Raw genomic sequence first — 21,997 nt, 5'->3', positions numbered from 1 at the left:
CCAAGCAATACTTTCTACCCCCAAGACTATCAAAGGATGGAGGCCCAAAGAGATCCAAATGAAGGAGCTCCAACGGCCTCTTCGAGTAAATAAGAGTCGTGGGAGGGTGAGCCTTCTCATGAAGCTTTCCTTCGATACAAGCACTGCAAGCACGATCTTTGGCAAAACTAACGTTCGTTAGTCCACGGACATGGTCCCCCTTGAGAAGACTTTGCAAAGATCTCATATTGACATGGGCTAAACGGCGATGCCAAAGCCATCCCACGTCAACTTTAGCCATTAGGCATGTCGCGGTCTTAGTGGGTCGCTCCGAAAAGTTAATCACATAGAGACCGTTCTCGACATGCCCAACAAAGGCTACTTAAGAGTCTTGCTCCACAAGAGGGCCACGGTATCAATATCAAAGAAGGTGGCAAAGCCCATGATAGCAAGTTGACGAACGGAAAGTAAATTGTATGCAAGGGACTCAACTAGCATGACCTTCTCGATCGTGAGATCATGAGAAATGACAACTTTGCCGAGTCCCAATACCTTAGAAGACGAGGCATCACCCCACTCGACATTGGTGGGCATAGATGGAATCTTGTGCACGTCCACCACCAAGTCCTTGCTTCCGGTCATATGATTTGTAGCTCCACTATCGAGCAACCATGATCCCCCACCGGAAGCAAACACCTACAAGAGATCAATGCTTGGTTTTAGGTACCCATTTTGTAATGGGTCCTTTGATGTTAGCAACAAGGGTCTTAGGAACCCAAATAGACCATTCAATGTACTCATGAGGAGAACCAACGAATTTGGCATAAACATGCCCATCACTAGCACGACATAACACATAAGAAGGATTAAAGTCGCCGGCTTTGTTGGAAGGAGTGGCATTGCTCTTCTTGACACCGCCACCCTTCGCATTGTTCTTCTTCTCCTTGGAAGCACCCTCTCCCTCCTTCACAAAAGTTTGCTTGAGAGGAGGAGGTCGCTTGGTCTTGTCATTCTTCTTCTTGTTCTTGGGATTGGGGGTGAACCCAATCCCCTCCTTGGCCACAACTTCCTTTTGATTGCTCAAGAGGTCGTTGAGGTTCTTCTCACCTTGTATGCATGACACAAGGCCTTTCTCAAGTTGCTCCTTCAACTTAGCATTCTCCTCAACAAGATGCACATGCTCACAACACGGGTTAGTAGCATTTGCATTATCAATTAACACCATATGAGGAAAGGTGGCTTTCTCCTTTGTTAGCTTCACTTGGAGTTGATCATGAGACTCCTTGAGGCTAGCATGAACACCCTTCAAGACTTTGTGAGCCTTGTCGAGAATGCCAAACTCCTCTTTGAGTCTAGCAAGATCAACCCCAAGTTTTGCCTTCTCGGAGTTTAGCACACGAGACACAACAAGAGCATGATCAAGATCTTTCTTTAACTTAGCATGATCATCGTTGTATGACTCCTCAAGAGCCAAACGAAGACCACGCTCTTCGTCAAGAGCATTGGAAAGATCCGAAATCTCATCGGCATAGTCACGACTATGCCCCTCCATCTTAGAGATGGTATCTTCGTGAGCCTCGATCATGTCATTGGCTTCACCAAGTTGTTCCAAGAGAGCAACGAAGTGCTTCTTGGATTTACCCTTGAGTTTACCCATAAAGATCTCAAACTCATTTTCCTCCACATTTGTCCCCTCATGTTCATCAATGCTATCCGTCGAAGAAGGATGATTAATGATGGTAGTTTTGATGTTGGAGGTTACCTTATTGGTGGCTTTAGCCATGAGGCACTTGGCGGTGATGTTCTCATTGGGTGAGTCGAAGAGAGACACCCGTGGAGTCTTCGCAATGGCAACGGAGGCCATGGCAACCGACTCACTATCTTCATCATCGTCATCATCCTCATTGTACTCTTCTTGAACCACCAACGCCTTGGGAGGAGTCTTCTTGGTGAAGTTGCTCTTGTTGGGGAACGACTTGGCCTTGTCTTTTCTAATGAGCTTGCCACCATTGTCTTCCCTCTTCTCGTAAGGGCACTCCGCAACAAAGTGGCTCACATTGCCACAATTGAAGCAAGTCCTCATCCGTTGCTTGCCCTTTGCGCCACTTGAGTTGCTTTTGTTGAAGTTTGGCCTTGTGTTCTTCTTGCTCCAAAATTGCCTTGAAGCAAGAGCCATGTGTTCATGATAGGCATACTTCGTATCTTCGAGGTTGCCCTCCTCTTCTTCCTCTTCATCCTCTTCCTCCATACTAACCTTGGCCTTTAGAGCAAGGTTGGGCTTCTTAACTCTTTGAGAGCGAAGAACCGCATTGTCGGCGGTCTTGTCCAAGATGCTCATAGCCACAAACTCATCCAACACTTCACTTGAGGACAAGGTGTGAAAGTCCGGCCTTTGACGAATTACGGAGGACATGGCTTTGTGGTAGGGCATCATTGCCTTGAGGAACTTGCGCTTGATCCAATTGTCATCCGTGTCCTTACTTCCATGATCTCGGAGCGAGACCGCGAGTTTGGTTACTCTCCGAAAAAGCTCACGAGGTTCTTCATCTTCTTTCATTGCAAACTCGTCGGCTTCATCTTGCACCACTTCATAGTTGGAGCGTTGAATGCTTGCGCTTCCCTAATAAAGGGAAACAACTTGGAGCCATGCATCTTTGGCCACGGTGTAAGGCCGGAGATGAGGAAGATCTTCGGGTGGGATGGCTTCTTGGATGATGAAGAGAGCATTCTCATTGAATTGATGATCCACAACTTCTCTAGGAGTGAAGTTACTTCGGTCATGCGGATAAAAGCCTTCTTCAATGATTCTCCAAAGGTTAGTCTTCACATGATTTAAATGACGCTTAAAACGATAGACCCAAGAATCAAAATCTACATTCTTCTCAATCTTAGGGGCCGGGCCGGCATGATTCAAATGAGTGGAAGGGAGCGGTCCACCATAGACATGTGGAGGTTCCACATGGGCAAAGATGTCGGTCCCATTTTTATCACTAGAACAAGGAGCCTTCTCGCTCGAAGCTTCCCCTTGTCGGAGGTAGCATCCGTCACCTTGTTAGCGGGATCACCCACTTTCAACGGTGCGGTGGTAAGTTTAAGCCCTTCTAAGAATTTATTCAACATGCTTTCGACCTTGGTCGTCATGGAGGTTTTCAATGTGTCCAACGCCACATTGAATTCCTCACGAGAGACCGCGGTTCCCCCATCTCCCGTAGACGAGACTGGATTCTCACCGAAGTGCTCCTCCGCACCGTCTACGACGTCAACCATACTCTTTGGATGGTAAAGTCCTTAATAAAGAGACGAGGCTCTGATACCAATTGAAAGGATCGATATAGTTGACTAGAGGGGGGGGTGAATAGGCAACTAACAATTTTTAGCTTTTCTTTACCAAATTAAACTTTGCATCAAAATAGGTTGTCTAGATATGCAACTAAGTGAGCAACCTATATGATGCAACGGCAACAAGCACGCAATCAAGTAAGAGATATAACACAAGTAAACTAGCTAAAGTAAAGGAACGAGATAACCAAGAGTGGAGCCGGTGAAGACGAGGATGTGTTACCGAAGTTCCTTCCTTTTGAGGGGAAGTACGTCTCCGTTGGAGCGGTGTGGAGGCACAATGCTCCCCAAGAAGCCACAAGGGCCACCGTATTCTCCTCACGCCCTCACACAATGCGAGATGCCGTGATTCCACTATTGGTGCCCTTGAAGGCGGCGACCGGACCTTTACAAACAAGGTTGGGGCAATCTCCACAACTTAATTGGAGGCTCCCAACGACACCACAAAGCTTCACCACAATGGACTATGGCTCCGCGGTGACCTCAACCGTCTAGGGTGCTCAAACACCCAAGAGTAACAAGATCCGCTAGGGATAAGTGGGGGGAATCAAATTTCTCTTGGTGGAAGTGTAGATCGTGGCCTTCTCAACCAATCCCGAGCAAATCAACAAGTTTGATTGGCTAGGGAGAGAGATCGGGCGAAAATGGAGCTTGGAGCAACAATGGAGCTTTTGGGGGAAGAGGTGAGTCAACTTTGGGGAAGAAGACCCCTTTATATAGTGGGGGGAACAAACCAACCGTTACCCCCATTCTGCCCCGAAGAGAGCGGTAGTACCGCTGTGCCAGCGGTACTACCGCTTGCCACTATAAGCGGTACTACCGCCCCAAAGCGCGGTACTACCGCTTGGCCCACATCGGTACTACCGCGGAGGGAGGGCGGTACTACCGCACAGGAGCGGTACTACGGCCCCCCACAGCCGCGGCCAGTACCGTAAAACCCGACATGAAAAAGGAGCCCTCGAATCGAGGCGGTATTAGCACGAGACCACCGCGGTACTACGGCTTGGGGCCACTAGCGGTACTACTGCTCTGGAGCGGTACTACCGCGCCCAGAGCGGTACTACCGCTTGTGGCACCCAAGCGGTACTACCGCTCCGTCCCGCGGTACTACCGCTGGGACCAGAGTTAGTACACACATGGGGCTACTAGCGGTACTACTGCTCTGGGCGGTACTACCGCTCCGGAGCGGTACTACCGCTTGTAGCACCCAAGCGGTACTACCGCTCAGGGCCGCGGTACTACCACTGGGACCAGAGAGGGCACAAAGAGAGGAGACCCAAGCCCATCATCGAAACGGAAAGGCTCGGAGGGAGGGGCAAAGGAAGTGAACGTGATGATTCCGCCCTAGCCTTTCCAAAACGGACCCCCTCTTGATAGTACAGTAATCCCTATGAAACTGGTCCACCAAACTAATCCGAAAGGACTACACCGTCATCGCTTTAAGATCCGAGGGGAGAAAATCGTCTCGTGCCAAAAGGATGAATCTCTAAAAAACACTCAACGCACACGATTAGTCCGCAAAAGCATTGTCATCAATCACCAAAACATCTTAGGGATAAATATGCCCTTACAAGCGTCATCGAACCTTAAGTGTGTAGACCCTACGGGTTCGGGAACCATGCAGACATGACCGAGACGTTCTCCGGTCAATAACCAACAGCGGGATCTGGATACCCATGTTGGCTCCCACATGTTCCACGATGATCTCATCGAATGAACCACATGTCGGGGATTCAATCAATCCCGTATACAATTCCCTTTGTCTATCGGTATGTTACTTGCCCGAGATTCGATCGTCGGTATCCCTATACCTTGTTCAATCTCGTTACCGGCAAGTCTCTTTACTCGTTCCGTAACTCACATCATCCCGTGATCAACTCCTTGGTCACATTGTGCACATTATGATGATGTCCTACCGAGTGGGCCCAGAGACACCTCTCCGTTTACACGGAGTGACAAATCCCAGTCTCGATTCGTGCCAACCCAACAGACACTTTCGGAGATACCTGTAGTGCACCTTTATAGCCACCCAGTTACGTTGTGACGTTTAGTACACCCCAAGCATTCCTACGGTATCCGGGAGTTGCACAATCTCATGGTCTAAGGAAATGATACTTGACATTAGAAAAGCTCTGAGCAAACGAACTACACGATCTTGTGCTAGGCTTAGGATTGGGTCTTGTCCATCACATCATTCTCCTAATGATGTGATCCCGTTATCAACGACATCCAATGTCCATGGTCAGGAAACCGTAACCATCTATTGATCAACGAGCTAGTCAACTAGAGGCTTACTAGGGACATGGTGTTGTATATGTATCCACACATGTATCTGAGTTTCCTATCAATACAATTCTAGCATGGATAATAAACGATTATCATGAACAAGGAAATATAATAATAACCTATTTATTATTGCCTCTAGGGCATATTTCCAACAGTCTCCCACTTGCACTAGAGTCAATAATCTAGTCCACATCACCATGTGATTAACACTCATAGGTCACATCACCATGTGACCAATATCCAAAGAGTTTACTAGAGTCAACAGTCTAGTTCACATCACTATGTGATTAACACTCAATGAGTTCTGGTTTGATCATGTTATGCTTGTGAGAGAGGTTATTAGTCGACGGGTCTGAACCTTTCAGATCCGTGTGTGCTTTACGAATATCTATGTCATCTTGTGGATGCTACCACGCGCTACTTGGAGCCATTTCAAATAACTGCTCTACTATACGAATCCGGTTTACTACTCAGAGTCATCCGGATTAGTGTCAAAGTTCGCATCGACGTAACCCTTTACGACGAACTCCTTTTCACCTCCATAATCGAGAAAATTCCTTAGTCCACTAGATACTAAGGATAAGTTCGACCGCTGTCATGTGATCCATTCCCGGAACACTATTGTACCCCTTGACCAACTCATGGCAAGGCACACTTCATGTGCGGTACACAGCATAGCATACTGTAGAGCCTACGTCTAAAGCATAGGGGACGACCTTCGTCCTTTCTCTCTCTTCTGCTGTGGTCAGGTCTTGAGTCTTACTCAATACTCACACCTTGTAACACAGCCAAGAACTCCTTCTTTGCTGATCTATTTTGAACTCTTTCAAAATCATGTCAAGGTGTGCGTTCTTTGAAAGTATCATCGGGCGTCTTGATCTATCTCTATAGATCTTGATGCCCAATACGTAAGCAGCTTTATCCAGGTCTTCCTTTGAAAAACTCCTTTCAAACAACCCTTTATGCTTTCCAGAAATTTCACATCATTTCGGATCAACAATATGTCATTCACATATACTTATCAGAAATGTTGTAGCGCTCCCACTCACTTTATTGTAAATACAAGTTTCTAACAAACTTTGTATAAACCCAAAAACTTTGATCACTCCATCAAAGCGTATATTCTGACTCCGAGATGCTTGCTCTAGTCCATGGAAGGATCGCTGGAGCTAGCATACCTTTTAGCATCCTTAGGATCGACAAAACCTTTCTGATTGTATCACATACAACCTTTCCTTACGAAAACTGGTAAGGAAACTTGTTTTGACATCCATCTGCCAGATTTCACAAATGCAGCTAATGCTAACATGATTCCGACGGACTTAAGCATCGCTACGGATGAGAAAATCTCATCGTAGTCAACTCCTTGAACTTGTGGAAATACTCTTTGCCACAAGTCAAGCTTCATAGACGGTAACATTACCGTCCACGTCCGTCTTCTTCTCAAAGATCCATTTATCTCGGATTTCATGGCTTCTAACCATTTGTCGGAATATGGGCCCACCATCGCTTCTCCATAGCTCGTAGGTTCAGTATTGTCCAACAACATGATATCTCAGACAGGATCACGTACCACTCTGAAGTAGCACGCATCCTCGTCGTCCTACGAGGTTTGGTAGTGACTTGATCCGAAGTTTCATGATCACTATCATAAGCTTCCACTTCAATTGGTGTAGGTGCCACAGGAACAACTTCCTGTGCCCTGCTACACACTAGTTGAAGTGACGGTTCAATAACCTTATCAAGTCTCCACCATCCTCCCACTCAATTCTTTTGAGAGAAACTTTTCCTCGAGAAAGGACTCGTTTCTAGAAGCAGTTACTTTTTCTTCCAGATCTGAAATAGGAGGTACACCCATCTGTTTTGGGTTTTCTATGAAGATGCATTTATCCGCTTTGGGTTCGAGCTTATCAGCCTGAAACTTTTTCACATAAGCATCGCAGCCCCAAACTTTTAAGAAACGACAACTTAGGTTCCTCTAAACGGTGTCGTCTCAACGGAATTGCGTGGTTCCCTATTTAAAGTGAATGCGGTTGTCTCTAATGCCTAACCCATAAACGATAGTGGTAATTCGATAAGAAACACCATGGTATGCACCATATCCAATAGGGTGCAGTTATGATGTTCGGACACACCATCACACTATGGTGTTCCAGGCGGTATTAATTGTGAAACACTTTCCACAATGTCTTAATTGTATGCCAAACTCGTAACTCAGATACTCATCTCTATGATCATATCACAGACATTTTATCCTCTTGTCACGACGATCTTCAACTTCACTCTGAAATTACTTGAACCTTTCAATAATTCAGACTTGTGTTTCATCAAGTAAATACACTCAGCATCTACTCAAATCATCTGTGAAGTAAGAACATAACGATATCCACTGCATGCCTCAGCACTCATTGGACTGCATACATCAAAATGTATTACTTCCAATAAGTTGCTCTCTTGTTCCATCTTACTGAAAACGAGGCCTTTCAGTCATCTTGCCCATGTGGTATGATTTGCATGTCTCAAGTGATTCAAAATCAAGTGAGTCCAAACGATCCATCTGCATGGAGTTTCTTCATGCATATATACCAATAGACATGGTTCGCATGCCTCAATCTTTTCAAAAACGACTGAGTCCAAAGATCCATCTACATGGAGCTTCTTCATGCGTTCTATACCAATATGACTCAAATGGCAGTGCCACAAGTGTGTGAAACTATCATTACTATTTTATATTTTTTGGCACGAACATGTGTATCACTACGATCGAGATTCATTTTAGGTGCAAGACCATTGAAGGTATTATTCAAATAAACAGAGTAACCATTATTCTCCTTAAATGAATAACCGTACTGCGATAAACATAATCCAATCATGCTCAACGCAAACACCAAATCTCGATGGTAGAGGGAGCATGCGATGCTTGATCACATCAACCTTGGAAACACTTCCAACACATATCGTCATCTCACCTTTAGCTAGTCTCCGTTTATTCCGCAGCTTTTATTTCGAGTTACTAACACTTAGCAACCGAACCGGTATCTAATACCCTGGTGCTGCTAGGAGTACTAGTAAAGTACACATTCATATAACGTATATCCAATATACTTCTGTCGACCTTGTCTGCCTTCTCATCTACCAAGTATCTAGGGTAGTACTGCTTCAGTGACCGTTCCCCTCATTACAGAAGCACTTAGTCTCGGGTTTGGGTTCAACCTTGGGATTCTTCACTAGAGCAGCAAGCAATTTGCTGTTTCATGAAGTATCCCTTTTGCCCTTGCCCTTCTAGAAACTAGTGGTTTTACTAACCATCAACAATTTATGCTCCTTCTTGATTTCTACTTTCGCGGTGTCAAACATCGCGAATAGCTCAAGGATCATCATATCTATCCCTGATATGTTATAGTTCATCACGAAGCTCTAATAGCTTGGTGACAGTGACTGTGGAGACCCATCACTATCTCATCAAGAAGATAAACTCCCACTCGATTCAAGCGATTGTGGCACTCAGACAATCTGAGCACATGCTCAACGATTGAGCTTTTCTCCCTTAGTCTGCAGGCTTAAGAAACTTGTCAGAGGTCTCATACCTCTTGACGTGGGCACTAGTCTGAAATCCCAATTTCAGTCTTCGGAACATCTCATATGTTCTGCGACGTTTCAAAACGTCTCTGGTGCCACAATTCTAAACCGTTAGCATTACGCACTGAACTATCACGTAGTCATCAAAACGTGTATGTCAGATGTTTCGTAACATCTACAGACGACGCTGAGGTTCAGCGCACCGAGCGGTGCATTAAGGACATAAGCCTTCTGTGCAGCAATGAGGACAATCCTCAGTTTACGGACCCAGTCCGCATAATTGCTACTACAAACTTTCAACTAAATTTTCTCTAGGAACATATCTTAAACAGTAGAACTAAAGCGTAAGCTATGACATAATTTGCAAAGACTTTTTGACTATGTTCATGATAATGAAGTTCATCTGATTAATGAACTCCCACTCAGATAGACATCCCTCTAGTCATCTAAGTGATACATGATCCGAGTCAAACTAGGCCGTGTTCGATCATCACGTGAGACGGACTAGTCATCATCGGTGAACATCTCCATGTTGATCGTATCTTCTATACGACTCATGCTCGACCTTTCAATCTCTTGTGTTCCGAGGCCATGTCTGTACATGCTAGGCTCGTCAAGTCAACCTAAGTGTTTTGCATGTGTTCCGAGGCCATGTCTGTACATGCTAGGCTCGTCAACACCCATTGTATTCGAACGTTAGAATCTATCGCACCTGATCATCACGTGGTGGTTTGAAACAACGAACCTTCGCAACGGTGCACAGTTAGGGGGAACATGTCTCTTGAAATTTTAGTGAGGGATCATCTTACTTACTACCGTCGTTCTAAGCAAATAAGATGCATAACATGATAAACATCACATGCAATCAAATAGTGACATGATATGGCCAATATCATTTTGCTCCTTTGATCTCCATCTTCGGGGCACCATGATCATCTTTGTCACCGGCATGACACCATGATCTCCATCATCATGATCTCCATCATTGTGTCTTCATGAAGTTGTCACGCCAACGATTACTTCTACTTCTATGGCTAACGCGCTTAGCAATAAAGTAAAGTAATTTACATGGCGTTATTCAATGACACGCAGGTCATACAAAAAATAAAGACAACTCCTATGGCTCCTGCCGATTGTCATACTCATCGACATGCAAGTCGTGATTCCTATTACAAGAATATGATCAATCTCATACATCACATATATCATTCATCACATCTTCTGGCCATATCACATCACATAGCACATGCTGCAAAAACAAGTTAGACGTCCTCTAATTGTTGTTGCAAGTTTTTACGTGGCTTGTATAGGTTTCTAGCAAGAACGTTTCTTACCTACGTAAAACCACAACGTGACATGCCAATTTCTATTTACCCTTCATAAGGACCCTTTTCATCGAATCCGTTCTGACTAAAGTGGGAGAGACAGACACCCGCTAGCCACCTTATGCAACTAGTGCATGTTAGTCGGTGGAACCTGTCTCACGTAAGCGTACGTGTAAGGTCGGTCCGGGCCGCTTCATCCCACAATGCCGCCGAAACAAGATAAGACTAGTAGCGGCAAGAAGAATTGGCAACATCTACGCCCACAACTGCTTTGTGTTCTACTCGTGCATAGAAACTACGCATCAACCTGGCTCTGATACCACTGTTGGGGAACGTAGCAGAAATTCAAAATTTTCTACGCATCACCAAGATCAATCTATGGAGTAATCTAGCAACGAGGGGAAGGGGAGTGCATCTACATACCATTGTAGATCGCGATGCGGAAGCGTTGCAAGAACGCGGATGAAGGAGTCGTACTCGTAGCGATTCAGATCGCGGTTGATTCCGATCTAAGCACCGAAGAATGGTGCCTCCGCGTTCAACACACGTGCAGCCCGGTGACGTCTCCCACGCCTTGATCCAGCAAGGAGAGAGGGAGAGGTTGGGGAAGACTCCGTCCAGCAGCAACACGACGGCGTGGTGGTGGTGGAGGAGCGTGGCAATCCCGCAGGGCTTCGCCAAGCACCGCGGGAGAGGAGGAGGAAGAGGGGTAGGGCTGCGGCATGAGGGAGATGTGTCCTCATGTGTATGGCAGCCCCAAAACCCCAATATATATAGGGGAGGGGGAGGGCTGCGCCCTATCTAGGGTTCCCCCCCCCCAAGGGGTGCAGCCAGCCCTAGATGGGGCTTGGGGGGGCGGCCAAAGGGGGGAGAGAAGGGGGCGCCCCACTAGATGGGCCTAAAGGCCCATCTGAGCCTAGGGTTTCCCCTTCCCCCCCCTTTCCTGCGCCCTGGGCCTCTTGTGGGGGGGCGCACCAGCCCACCTGGGGCTGGTCCCCTCCCACACTTGGCCCACGCAGCCCTCTGGGGCCGGTGGCCCCACCTGGTGGACCCCCGGGACCCTCCAGGTGGTCCCGGTACATTACCGATAGCACCCGAAACTTTTCCGGTGACCAAAACAGGACTTCCCATATATAAATCTTTACCTACGGACCATTCCGGAACTCCTCGTGACGTCCGGGATCTCATCCGGGACTCCGAACAACATTCGGTAACCACGTACATACTTTCCCTATAACCCTAGCGTCATCGAACCTTAAGTGTGCAGACCCTACGGGTTCGGGAACCATGCAGACATGACCGAGACGTTCTCCGGTCAATAACCAACAGCGGTATCTGGATATCCATGTTGGCTCCCACATGTTCCACGATGATCTCATCGGATGAACCACGATGTCGGGAATTCAATCAATTCCGTATACAATTCCCTTTGTCTATCGGTATGTTACTTGCCCGAGATTCGATCGTCGGTATCCCTATACCTTGTTCAATCTCGTTACCGGCAAGTCTCTTTACTCGTTCTGTAACTCACATCATCCCGTGATCAACTCCTTGGTCACATTGTGCACATTATGATGATGTCCTACCGAGTGGGCCCAGAGATACCTCTCCGTTTACACAGAGTGACAAATCCCAGTCTCGATTCGTGCCAACCCAACAGACACTTTCGGAGATACCTGTAGTGCACCTTTATAGCCACCCAGTTACGTTGTGACATTTGGTACACCCAAAGCATTCCTACGGTATCCGGGAGTTGCACAATCTCATGGTCTAAGGAAATGATACTTGACATTAGAAAAGCTCTGAGCAAACGAACTACACGATCTTGTGCTAGGCTTAGGATTGGGTCTTGTCCATCACATCATTCTCCTAATGATGTGATCCCGTTATCAACGACATCCAATGTCCATGGTCAGGAAACCGTAACCATCTATTGATCAACGAGCTAGTCAACTAGAGGCTTACTAGGGACATGGTGTTGTCTATGTATCCACACATGTATCTGAGTTTCCTATCAATACAATTCTAGCATGGATAATAAACGATTATCATGAACAAGGAAATATAATAATAACCTATTTATTATTGCCTCTAGGGCATATTTCCAACAGCATTCTCTCACGCCATACATATAACATGCATTTTATTTTCATCCTCATTTTTTGATTTGATTCATATCTTTTGAACCAAATGTCGATTATTGACACTTTTTGTATATTTGAATTCATGGTGCCAAGACCTTTAGAGCAAAACCAATTTTGGTTATGTTTGAAATATATTTTATTTTATATATTTCAATTATCTTTGAAACCACTTTCATAAAACATTAGATTGTTTCACTATTTCATAAAAGTTTTTTCTAGTGTTTCGCTCATTTTCACCAACTGGAATATGGAACTCACAACGACACAGATATGTTTGATATATTAGTAAACTAGAAGTTAAGTATATTCTTAATAATAAATTCTGCATAATGAAAGAACCAAATTCTCGTATTTCAAATAACCAATTTCACATATTTTGACGCGGCGGAATAAGTAACTTGACAAACACACTAAAAAATTCAGTGAAATACGTGGACATCAACGCTACAATTTAGAGTGTTTGAAATAGTCAAGTTCACATATTTAAATTAACTTATTTCCCATATTTCACTAGTTTTTTCTCAATTATCTTTGAAATCACTTTCATAAAACATAATATTGTTCCGCTATTTCATAAAAGTGTTTTGAGTGTTTCGCTAATTTCAAAATTTATTTCACTCATTTAAAGAAATTCGCTCGCTTCATAAAACATATCTCGCTTGTTTCAAAAATTATATTTCACTCATTTCAAAAATTATTTCACTCATTCAAAGAATGATTTCACTCAATTCATAAAACTGGTTTCACTGAATTAAAAAAACTATTTCACTTATTTAAAAAAATCATATGTATGCAAAACGGATTTCACTCATTTCGAGAAACTGGTTCAGTCAATTCAAAAAGCCTATTTAACTTCTTCATAAAACCGATTTCACTCATTTCAAATGTTCAAACTTAAACATGTTTAAACCTATTCAAGAGGGATCTCATTCTAAAGGTCGCGCCACGAGTTCAAATATATATAAATAAATCAAAAACAATATTGTGGTTTAAAAAATATGGTTGCTTTAAATTAGCAAAGATTGATTAAGTATGTTTGTTGCCTGGGAAAGGAGAGAGTCAATATATTTTATTATGCTATACTTGTACCTTTTTGCAGAGAATACGAGAGATGGATTGCCACCATAGCAGGTTATACATATGGATGAGCCCTAGGTACAGATCATAAAGCATTTGAATGGTGGATGCAGCGGTAAAATGGAGTGAATAGCATAAAACTACCATTTTTCGCGTTAGGGTTCCGAAAAACTACTAGAAATTTGTTTGTGACTAATAACTACCAAAACCGGCGTCGGCTGTCTCAAAAAACCCAAATTATCCGTCGCTAAGAAAATAAACCTGTTTATGACAGGTCGGGTTCGTATCTAAACGAACCGTCTATTTGACCTTTGTTTGACTGTTAACTGACATGTGGGGCCCACATGTCAGTTATCTCTTCCTTCCTCTTCTCTTTCTTCTCCCCCTCCTCTCGTATCTCTCTCTCTCTCTGTCAGCACGAGCCATGGCAGCTCGAGCCCATCGGATATGCACCGCCTCCTCCTCCCCCTCCCACCCTCCCTTCCCCAGTCGTCCCCCCTACTGCCCTCCACCGGAGCCGCCATCTACCATGGCGCTCGACCCCAGCCTCCAGGCGCGGACCCCCACATGGCGCGCGGTGGCGCCCTCTGCCCGGAGCACGGCCTCCCGAACGGCGGCGGTGCGCCCCTCCATTGGCGCGCGGCGGTGCCCCTCTGGCCGGAGCACGGCCTCCCGCATGGTGGTGGAGGGCCGGAGCAGGTGAGGAGGGAGCAGCGCGCGGCGGCGCTGCCTCTGCCGGATCTCGTCGGCCCCGTGGGAGAGGAAGAGGTTGGTGGCGACCCATGGCCCCGGTGAACTGCCTGCTCTCCGCCGCCGCCACCGCTTGCTTGCCCGCCCTTCCTCTTCTCCTTCGTCTGTTGATGCCCGCGACCGCTGGTTGCTACTTCCGCGAACTCGACGTCGTTGACGTGCGGGGGCAGGCGGAGGCCGGCGCCGGCGAGCAGGTAGTGGAGCGCGTCGAGGCCGTGGGGAGGAGGTTGCCGGCGACCGGGCTATGGGGGAGGAGGTTGCCGGCGACGGCCATTGGAGCCGAGCGCTTCGAGCTGCCCCACCCACCTCGAGCGGACGCGAGGAAGAGGGAAGAGAAAGAGACCACGCGACGGGGAGCTCCACGGCGGCAGGCGCCATGGCTGCTGAACGACGAGCTCCTCTTGATCTGGAGCACGGCCGCGCGAGGGAGTCGATTGCTTTTCAAAAATATTTACAGGGACCTGATTGCTTTTTTTAATAAGATTGTTAGGAAGAGACACTGACATGTGGGCCCCACATGTCAGTTAACGGTCAAACTGACGGTCAACCAGACGGTTCGTTTAGGAGCGGGCCACACCTGTCATAATCGCGATCAGTTGTAAAACACAAGGTCATTTGGGTTTTTTGAGACAGCCGATATCGGTTTTGGTAGTTATTAGTCACAAACAAATTTTTGGTATTTTTTAAAACCCTAACATGAAAAGTGGTAGTTTTATGCTACTCGCTCGGTAAAATGATAAATGGTGTTTGCCAGGTATAAGCAGGCACCAACACAACCATGCATGAATGGGTGGGGATGCGAGCGATCGGGGCAGCACGACTCGTCAAAGCCAGCGACTCATCGAAGCCGCGCGACATGGCAAGAGAGGATCCAATTCCCTGGCGTACTGCACCCTACCATCAGGCCACCGGCATGCGGGTCCACTAATACTTGTCTGGCCGTACTGGCCGGAAAGGACGTCCCCGTGGTGGAAAAAAATGATACTCCCTCATTCCCAGAATATAAGGTGTTGCTTGACATTTCTGGTCATTGTTGCACAACTTGATTATGATTTTCACGTATTGTATGTTTATAAAATTAGTATATAGACATATGAAATAAAATTGTTTTGTAAGATAAAACGGTACCATTTATACATGTTCAGTCCATGTACTTTGATATATTTTAGTGATCAAAGTCATGCATCAATGGCCGTGCAAAGTCACGGCTTACATTTTGGGAAGGAGGGAGTATTGATATGGTTTTTTTAGATGATTGGTAGGGGGGGGGGGGGGGTTGCGTAGGATCAAACGTCTCCTACTTTATTGAAATATAGGGACATCATCTTTTTTAGCTTTTAAAAAAATTGGGAGTTAAAAGAGTGCTCTAATTCCCAAAATGGACTGTTTTTTCAGATTCAAATTGACTGTTTTTGGGGAGTTGCAGATTTTATTGACGATGTCACAGAGATGCTCTAACTGCCGTACACATGAGGGTGGGATCAAAATGTGGATGAGATCCAACGATCTAAGCCCAATTAACACGGCCCAGTTAAATATAGTTTGAGAGATTAAAAAATATTCACAAGTTTGACAAAAAGTTCATGAATTTAATATATATTTTATTTTAAAATGTTCATGCATTTGAAGAAAACACAAAAAAAAAGAAATAAAAAGGGAAAAGAAAATGAAAAAGACCTAGAATAAAACAGAACAAAACCCGGGTTAAAAAACACAAAAAAATCAATCTGAAAGTTCTCGAAGTTGCATCTGCCACATAAGTAGCAAAAAATAAAGCAGGTGGGCACAACAAATAACCTGTCCAGTTGGTTATTAGAACTTAAAGAAAACCTTGAGGGTTGGAGTTTAATCTCTTGCGGCACACATTTTTTGCAGATTAAAATGACAAACAGAAAGGCTGAGGGCACCAAATAGAGGGCGCCAAATCGGGTTTGGTTATGCCACGTACGTTGGGCCGTGTACGTGGGGTATGTACATGGGCCGCGTATTGGCACGCTCGGCGCGGGGACGTATTTTCAGAAAAGACTGCCATGAACTATAAAGAGTGATCATAAGTTTACACAATAAACTGTTTTGCTTCCGCAGAAACTACTACTACTTCGCGCCATTGCCCTAACTTTTTTTTGCGGGATTGCCAAAGAGGTAGGCTCCGTCTTCGCGGTAGATGGGTCCTTCATGCCATATGGCTCCTTCGTAGAAGATTATTGCTTGTTGAACGAAGATGATGACTTCCCCGAATATTGTATTTTGTATGAGGTAGTAGAAGGCTAGGCAGAAGCATATGGCTTATCGGGGAGAGGGGCTGTTCATTCTTTTAGCTTCTACTCCCTCCGTTTCTAAATATAAGTCTTCTTAGACATTTCAAATGGACTACAACATACGGATGTATGTAGATATATTTTAGAGTGTAGATTCATTCATTTTGCTTTGAATGTAGTCAATTGTTGGAATCTCTAAAAAGACTTATATTTGGGAACGGAGGAAGTAAAAGATATTTTGGATATAAATGAGTGCTCTAAAATTTCCAAATTTACTGTTTTGGGGAGTTGCAGATTTTATCGGTGATGGTACTACAGTACGCATGCAAGGAGGGCACAAAACGTGGATGAGATCCTACGATCCAGAGAGCACCTACATACAAGTATGATCCAGTTGATTTTTTCAAATAGAAACATTACTAGGTCGTTTAAAGAAATACAAATTTGTAAAACCAGTCATAATTTGGTTCAGTTAGCATTAAAGTTCAGAATTTGACGCTAGAGGAGCAGAGTTTTTCCCAAAGGAACACAAACAAACATTTTGTATGCTCTGTTGTGAATATGAATGCTAGAATGAAACCAAATTTCAAACAAGAGTCATACAGTGGAACATCACAGATCAAGCCGAGGAGGTAAATTTAGGAAATCGAAACCAAAATAGATAGATAGATAAGGATCATGACTTGATGTTTCTAGCTAGGATCAAATCAATAGTTTTCAGAATATGAGATCCATCCAACATAGGAGTAGAAGCTACTAGGAGCATATGGCAGTTCTTCTTTCAGCCCGCACAAGCACTAGCATAAAACATCAGAAGAAGTCAGCGCAAGGAAACTTCACGTCCAAGAAGTGAACGCTGAATGCGGCAGCCAAATCCCACATGAACGCCAGCTTCTCTTGGTCGCCGGTGATGGCGACGATGGGCCTCAGGTCGTAGGACCTGAGGGTTTTCGCCGTGCCACTGCCGGCGATGATCTCGGTGACGCGCGTGAGGCCGTCCATCGCAGCCACGACGCTGCCGGTGGTGGCGCATCCCTTGTCGCATTCCACCTCGACCCTGACAAAGGACTTGCCGATGGCAATGAGCTCCTGCACGCAGACGCAGACGTGTCCACAAATTAGCGACCGAGCATGCAGATGCGATGAAAGATGAACGATGGATGGATGGACCTTGTTTGTACCTCGCAGACGACATCGGGGAGAGGGAAGACGCGAACTTTGGCCATCATTCTTGCGAGGAGTGCTTGGTAGTCCTTGGCGGTGGTGCGGAGGTGCTCGGCGAGATCCTTGTCATTCTGCACCAGCATGGCCTGGTACGGGTACTTGTAGGCGACGACGGGAGCCTCCTCCTCCATGGCCGGAGAAGCCTGGCGGTAACGCCACAGCAGCTTGAAGTGGAGCAGGCAGAAGCCGTTGGCCAGGTTGAGGAGGTAGTTGGCCTTGTCTTCCTCGTCGGAGACGTCGCGTAGAAGAGCCGGGTGCCACTCCGGGTCATCCACGCCGGAGCCGAGGAAGGTCACGGACATCTTGCGCAAGGCATCGATGGCGGCCAGCACGGTGTCGGCGCTGGCGTAGCCGCCCTCGCACTCGCCCTCCACCTCCAGGAACGCCGAAGTGATGCGCGTCACCTCCTGCAGGCATGCGTGCGTACGAGAGTGAATCGATGATAGATCCATACGGCATGGAGTGTAGGACGAGAGGAAGAAGCGCGCGCATCAAGATGGAGATGGAGATGGTCTCCGTGTAGGAGAGGAGGAAGGCGGAGATGTATGTACCTGGTACATGGCGTCGGGGAGCGGGAAGGGGTGATCCTTCGTCATGCTCGCCAGGAGGCCAAGGCTGTCCTTGGCGGTGATGGCGAGGCGCTCCAGGACGGTCTTGTCGCCGGCGCTGATGACGGCGTGGAACTTGCCGCGCGCATCCTCCATGGCCTCCAGAACGGCCTGCATCCGGCCGGACCGGACCGGAGGAAGATTCAGCAACAAGTGAACAAGCTAGGCGTGGAACCGATGGATCGGAGCAAAGTGACGGACGGAAAGGGACCTACGTACCTTCTCCTCGTCGGACGGCGAAGCATTGTCTCCCGCGGCGCAGGCGCAGAGAAAGGGAGCCGGCACCTTCGCGCCTCCGACTGCCGGCAGAGACACAGCGAGGACCAACGTGCCCGAGCCCGGCGACGGTGCTGACCCGAGGAGGAGCACGCGGCCGCCTCCGACGACCTGGACCTGCTGCTGCTGCTGCAGCAGACTGCGGGCAGCGGCGGCCGGGAAGGGGACGGAGGAGGTGAAGGCGAGGGCCATCGCTGCTGCTGCGCCGGGGTGGTTCGCCTCCGCTCTGGTGGTTTGGTGGGTGGCAGGCGGCGAGGAGGACGGAGATTGAGAGGAGACGCCAAGAGTTAATTACACGATAGCCCCACATTTGGGGCGGTGGTGGAGGAATGATACCACTTTTAATAATTTTTACACCAAGGCAATATGTTATAAAAAAGTCTAAACCAAGTATAAACATGTATTGACGGTGTATCTGACAGGCTGGGCCCATCCGGCAGGTGCCCACGTGGCATGTTTTTTTGCAGAAACCCCCCTTGCTTTATATGTAATAGCGCAAATGCCCTTTTTGGCGGAAAAAGGCTCATTCGACAAATAAATAAAAGGGACAAAATTTGACGCACGGCAGGATTCGAACCTGCGACCTATTATACAAAGTTGAGACGCGCTATCCACCACACCACAAACCACCCACGGCAGAGGACAGGCGAGAATTATTTTATATCGAAACTCTGGGCCGGGCGGCTGGGCCCAGCGAGGCCTGCAGCTGCGGGAGTGCTGAGGCATGCCCTGGTTTCTTTTCTTTTCATTTCTCTTATGCTTTATTTTTGTTTCCGGTTTTGGCTTATTTTTAGATTTTTCTTTTTTCTTCATATTTTCTAATTCACTGGGTTGGTTTTACTCTTAGATTTTTAACAAACTTACTGAATATTTTTAATATAGGTTTCACTATATGATGAACATGGTTTCAAATACACATGAAATTTTTTTAATGTACGCTGAGCACTTTTTCTGCGTATAGTGAACAGTTGTTAATGCACGATGAAACTTTCTTTACAAACGGTGAACTTTTTTTAATATAACGGACTTTTTGTAATATACGTTGACCATATTTTAAATGCAAATTGACTTTTTTTGTAATATATCTTGAGCAATTTTCTTAAGATATGATGAACATTTTAAATAATGCGCGGTGAACATTTTGTAATTTATGGTGAACATTTTCTTGGTACACGATGAATTCTTGTGGCAATGTGTATTTCAAAAAATGCCATGATAAGTATGTATTAAAAACTAACTGTGTAAAATCATTCTTGCATTGCAAGAAACACGTCGATTTTTCTTAATAAAAGTTGAACAGTTTTATTGCATTTATAAAATTTATTATGATTACACAATTATTTTTAATACATGCTGTCAACTTTTTAAGTAACTGTGCATTTAAAAAATACAATCAATATACGGGTAACTCAAAAAAAACTATGTGTCAAGCGTATTTTTTAATAGTTTTGTATTTGAATAATAAAACGAGGATACACGATAATTTTGCATGCCAGTAGTCCTGAGTGAAGACACATAAAATGTTGACCGTGCGTGTGTTCTAGTCTGGTGCTTGACACTTAATAATACTAATATTGTATCAATTGTTTTTAATAATACTAATAAGTAATCACAAAAATAAAATGTATTAATACCATGATTATAGAAAAATAGTAAGTTAGCGCGCGTAGTGTCGCTGGGCCCAACGGCTGGCCCAGCGTGTTGGTAGACTATAAAAAAATCACTCACGCAAGCGTCCCTTGGTCGAGGTGGCCAGCGCGCGACTCTTGCCTGCGACAGGTCTCTGGTTCGAATCTTGTCGGCGTGCAAAATTTTGTTTATTTTATTTATTTGTCGATTTCGACGAAAACTTGCAATGGAGTCCGATTCGGTGGTTGAAATTGCTAAACGAAAAAAAGTCTGTCACATGAGACTTTTTCCGCAAAATAAAAGGGCATTTACGTGATTACGTATAAAGTAAGGGGGTTTTCTGCAAAAAAGATGCCACGTGGGCACCTGCCGAATGGGCCCCACCAGTCAGATACAGCGTTGGTTTAGACCTTTTCGTAATTCAGACTTGATACTGACACATAAAAATTACCAAAAGTGGTATCAATCTGCCACCACCGCCTCAAATGTGGTACTATCGTGTAATTTTCTCAGACGCCAAGGAAGGGGGGGAAGCCTTGTTTTGTAGCCAAGCCGACGTGGGTGGGACGGCTGTCCCCAGCTATGCCATGGACAGAGGCCGTTTCTCCTTTTTCTCTTTTCCTTCTTTTTGACCATTCTTCAGTACAAGATTACTTTTTTTTTATCATTTATTTATTTACTACAACTGCTCCCTTCTTTTTTACTGTACCCAATTCCCAATAAAACGCAACGGTCTCAAGCTACGTAGTCACGGTTTGCTGGCCGTTTTGCTGGGTAAATTAGCACTTTTTTGATTAATTCATGATTATACCGATATCTAAACAAGCACTAAAACATCTATGAACACACAGTAAATCCGGCTAACACATGAATGAGTAAATAGGGGATAATCAGATAATATCCCCCCCCCCCCCCCCAATAGGCCATTGGGTCAATGTTGGGGGAGTAGTCTAAGTGGACCAAGACGATGAAAGGAGCAGCCACGCAGAGACGCTCTTCAAAAAACTTATCGCCCTTCTCCCCGTGCAGGATCGCAAAAGGCAGGGTTTCAGAGGCCCGCTCTCCCAAATAGCCGTGCACACGGCCTACGGAATGACAACGTCGGAAGCATCAACAGTGAGAGGAATAGCAGAGTGATGGCTAGGGTTGTGCGCTAGGAGGGAACGAGAGTGTCGACTGGAGGTGCCAAGGCCGTCAATATATATGACGTCGTATGCGGAGACGTGGGTTAGGCCCATGACCGAGTCGGCAAGTGACCCACAATCCAACGTCTCGGACAGTTGCACTTCCATTAACGACTCGTAATTATTCTTTGTTTATTTAACCATTCATAACCGATAACAATAAAGGGCATGCATGACATTGGTCAAATAGTGAAATGAATTTTTGGAGGGGCCATTTTGTGCTGAAGATTCTTGACAAAGTCAAAATACCGATTTCTGCCAATGCATTGTGGACTTGTCTTTCTTGTGCCTTAGGGCATCTTCTGTTGGAGAACGTAGTAATTTCAAAAAATTTCCTAC

General features: G+C 45.7%; 1 protein-coding gene across 1 annotated transcript; it reads right to left on the bottom strand.

Moving 5' to 3' along the window:
* Window positions 1-17,547: 17,547 nt before the first annotated feature.
* On the bottom strand, window positions 17,548-19,103 carry LOC123164611 (uncharacterized). Its single transcript, XM_044582150.1, has 4 exons — window positions 18,789-19,103; window positions 18,513-18,680; window positions 17,919-18,368; window positions 17,548-17,826 (listed from the first exon to the last, which is right to left on the bottom strand). The coding sequence occupies exons 1-4, from the start codon at window positions 19,035-19,037 to the stop codon at window positions 17,548-17,550; spliced, it is 1,146 nt and encodes a 381-aa protein (XP_044438085.1). The 5' UTR covers window positions 19,038-19,103.
* Between the last annotated feature and the right edge of the window lie 2,894 nt (window positions 19,104-21,997).

The sequence above is a fragment of the Triticum aestivum genome, chromosome 1D, assembly GCF_018294505.1.
Source record: "Triticum aestivum cultivar Chinese Spring chromosome 1D, IWGSC CS RefSeq v2.1, whole genome shotgun sequence".
Lineage (NCBI taxonomy): Eukaryota > Viridiplantae > Streptophyta > Magnoliopsida > Poales > Poaceae > Triticum > Triticum aestivum.
The sequence above is the reverse complement of the archived record's forward strand: the minus strand, read 5'-3'. Positions and strand labels throughout refer to the sequence as shown.

What these genes read in the sequence shown, in the direction of transcription:
- LOC123164611 (XM_044582150.1), bottom strand. Translation starts at nt 19,037, where the DNA reads ATGGCCCTCGCCTTCACCTCCTCCGTCCCCTTCCCGGCCGCCGCTGCC. An exon ending in TCCCCGACGCCATGTACCAG is followed by an intron (nt 18,369 to 18,512) that starts GTACATACATCT and finishes GCATGCCTGCAG; the next exon opens with GAGGTGACGCGCATCACTTC. An exon ending in TCCCCGATGTCGTCTGCGAG is followed by an intron (nt 17,827 to 17,918) that starts GTACAAACAAGG and finishes GTCTGCGTGCAG; the next exon opens with GAGCTCATTGCCATCGGCAA.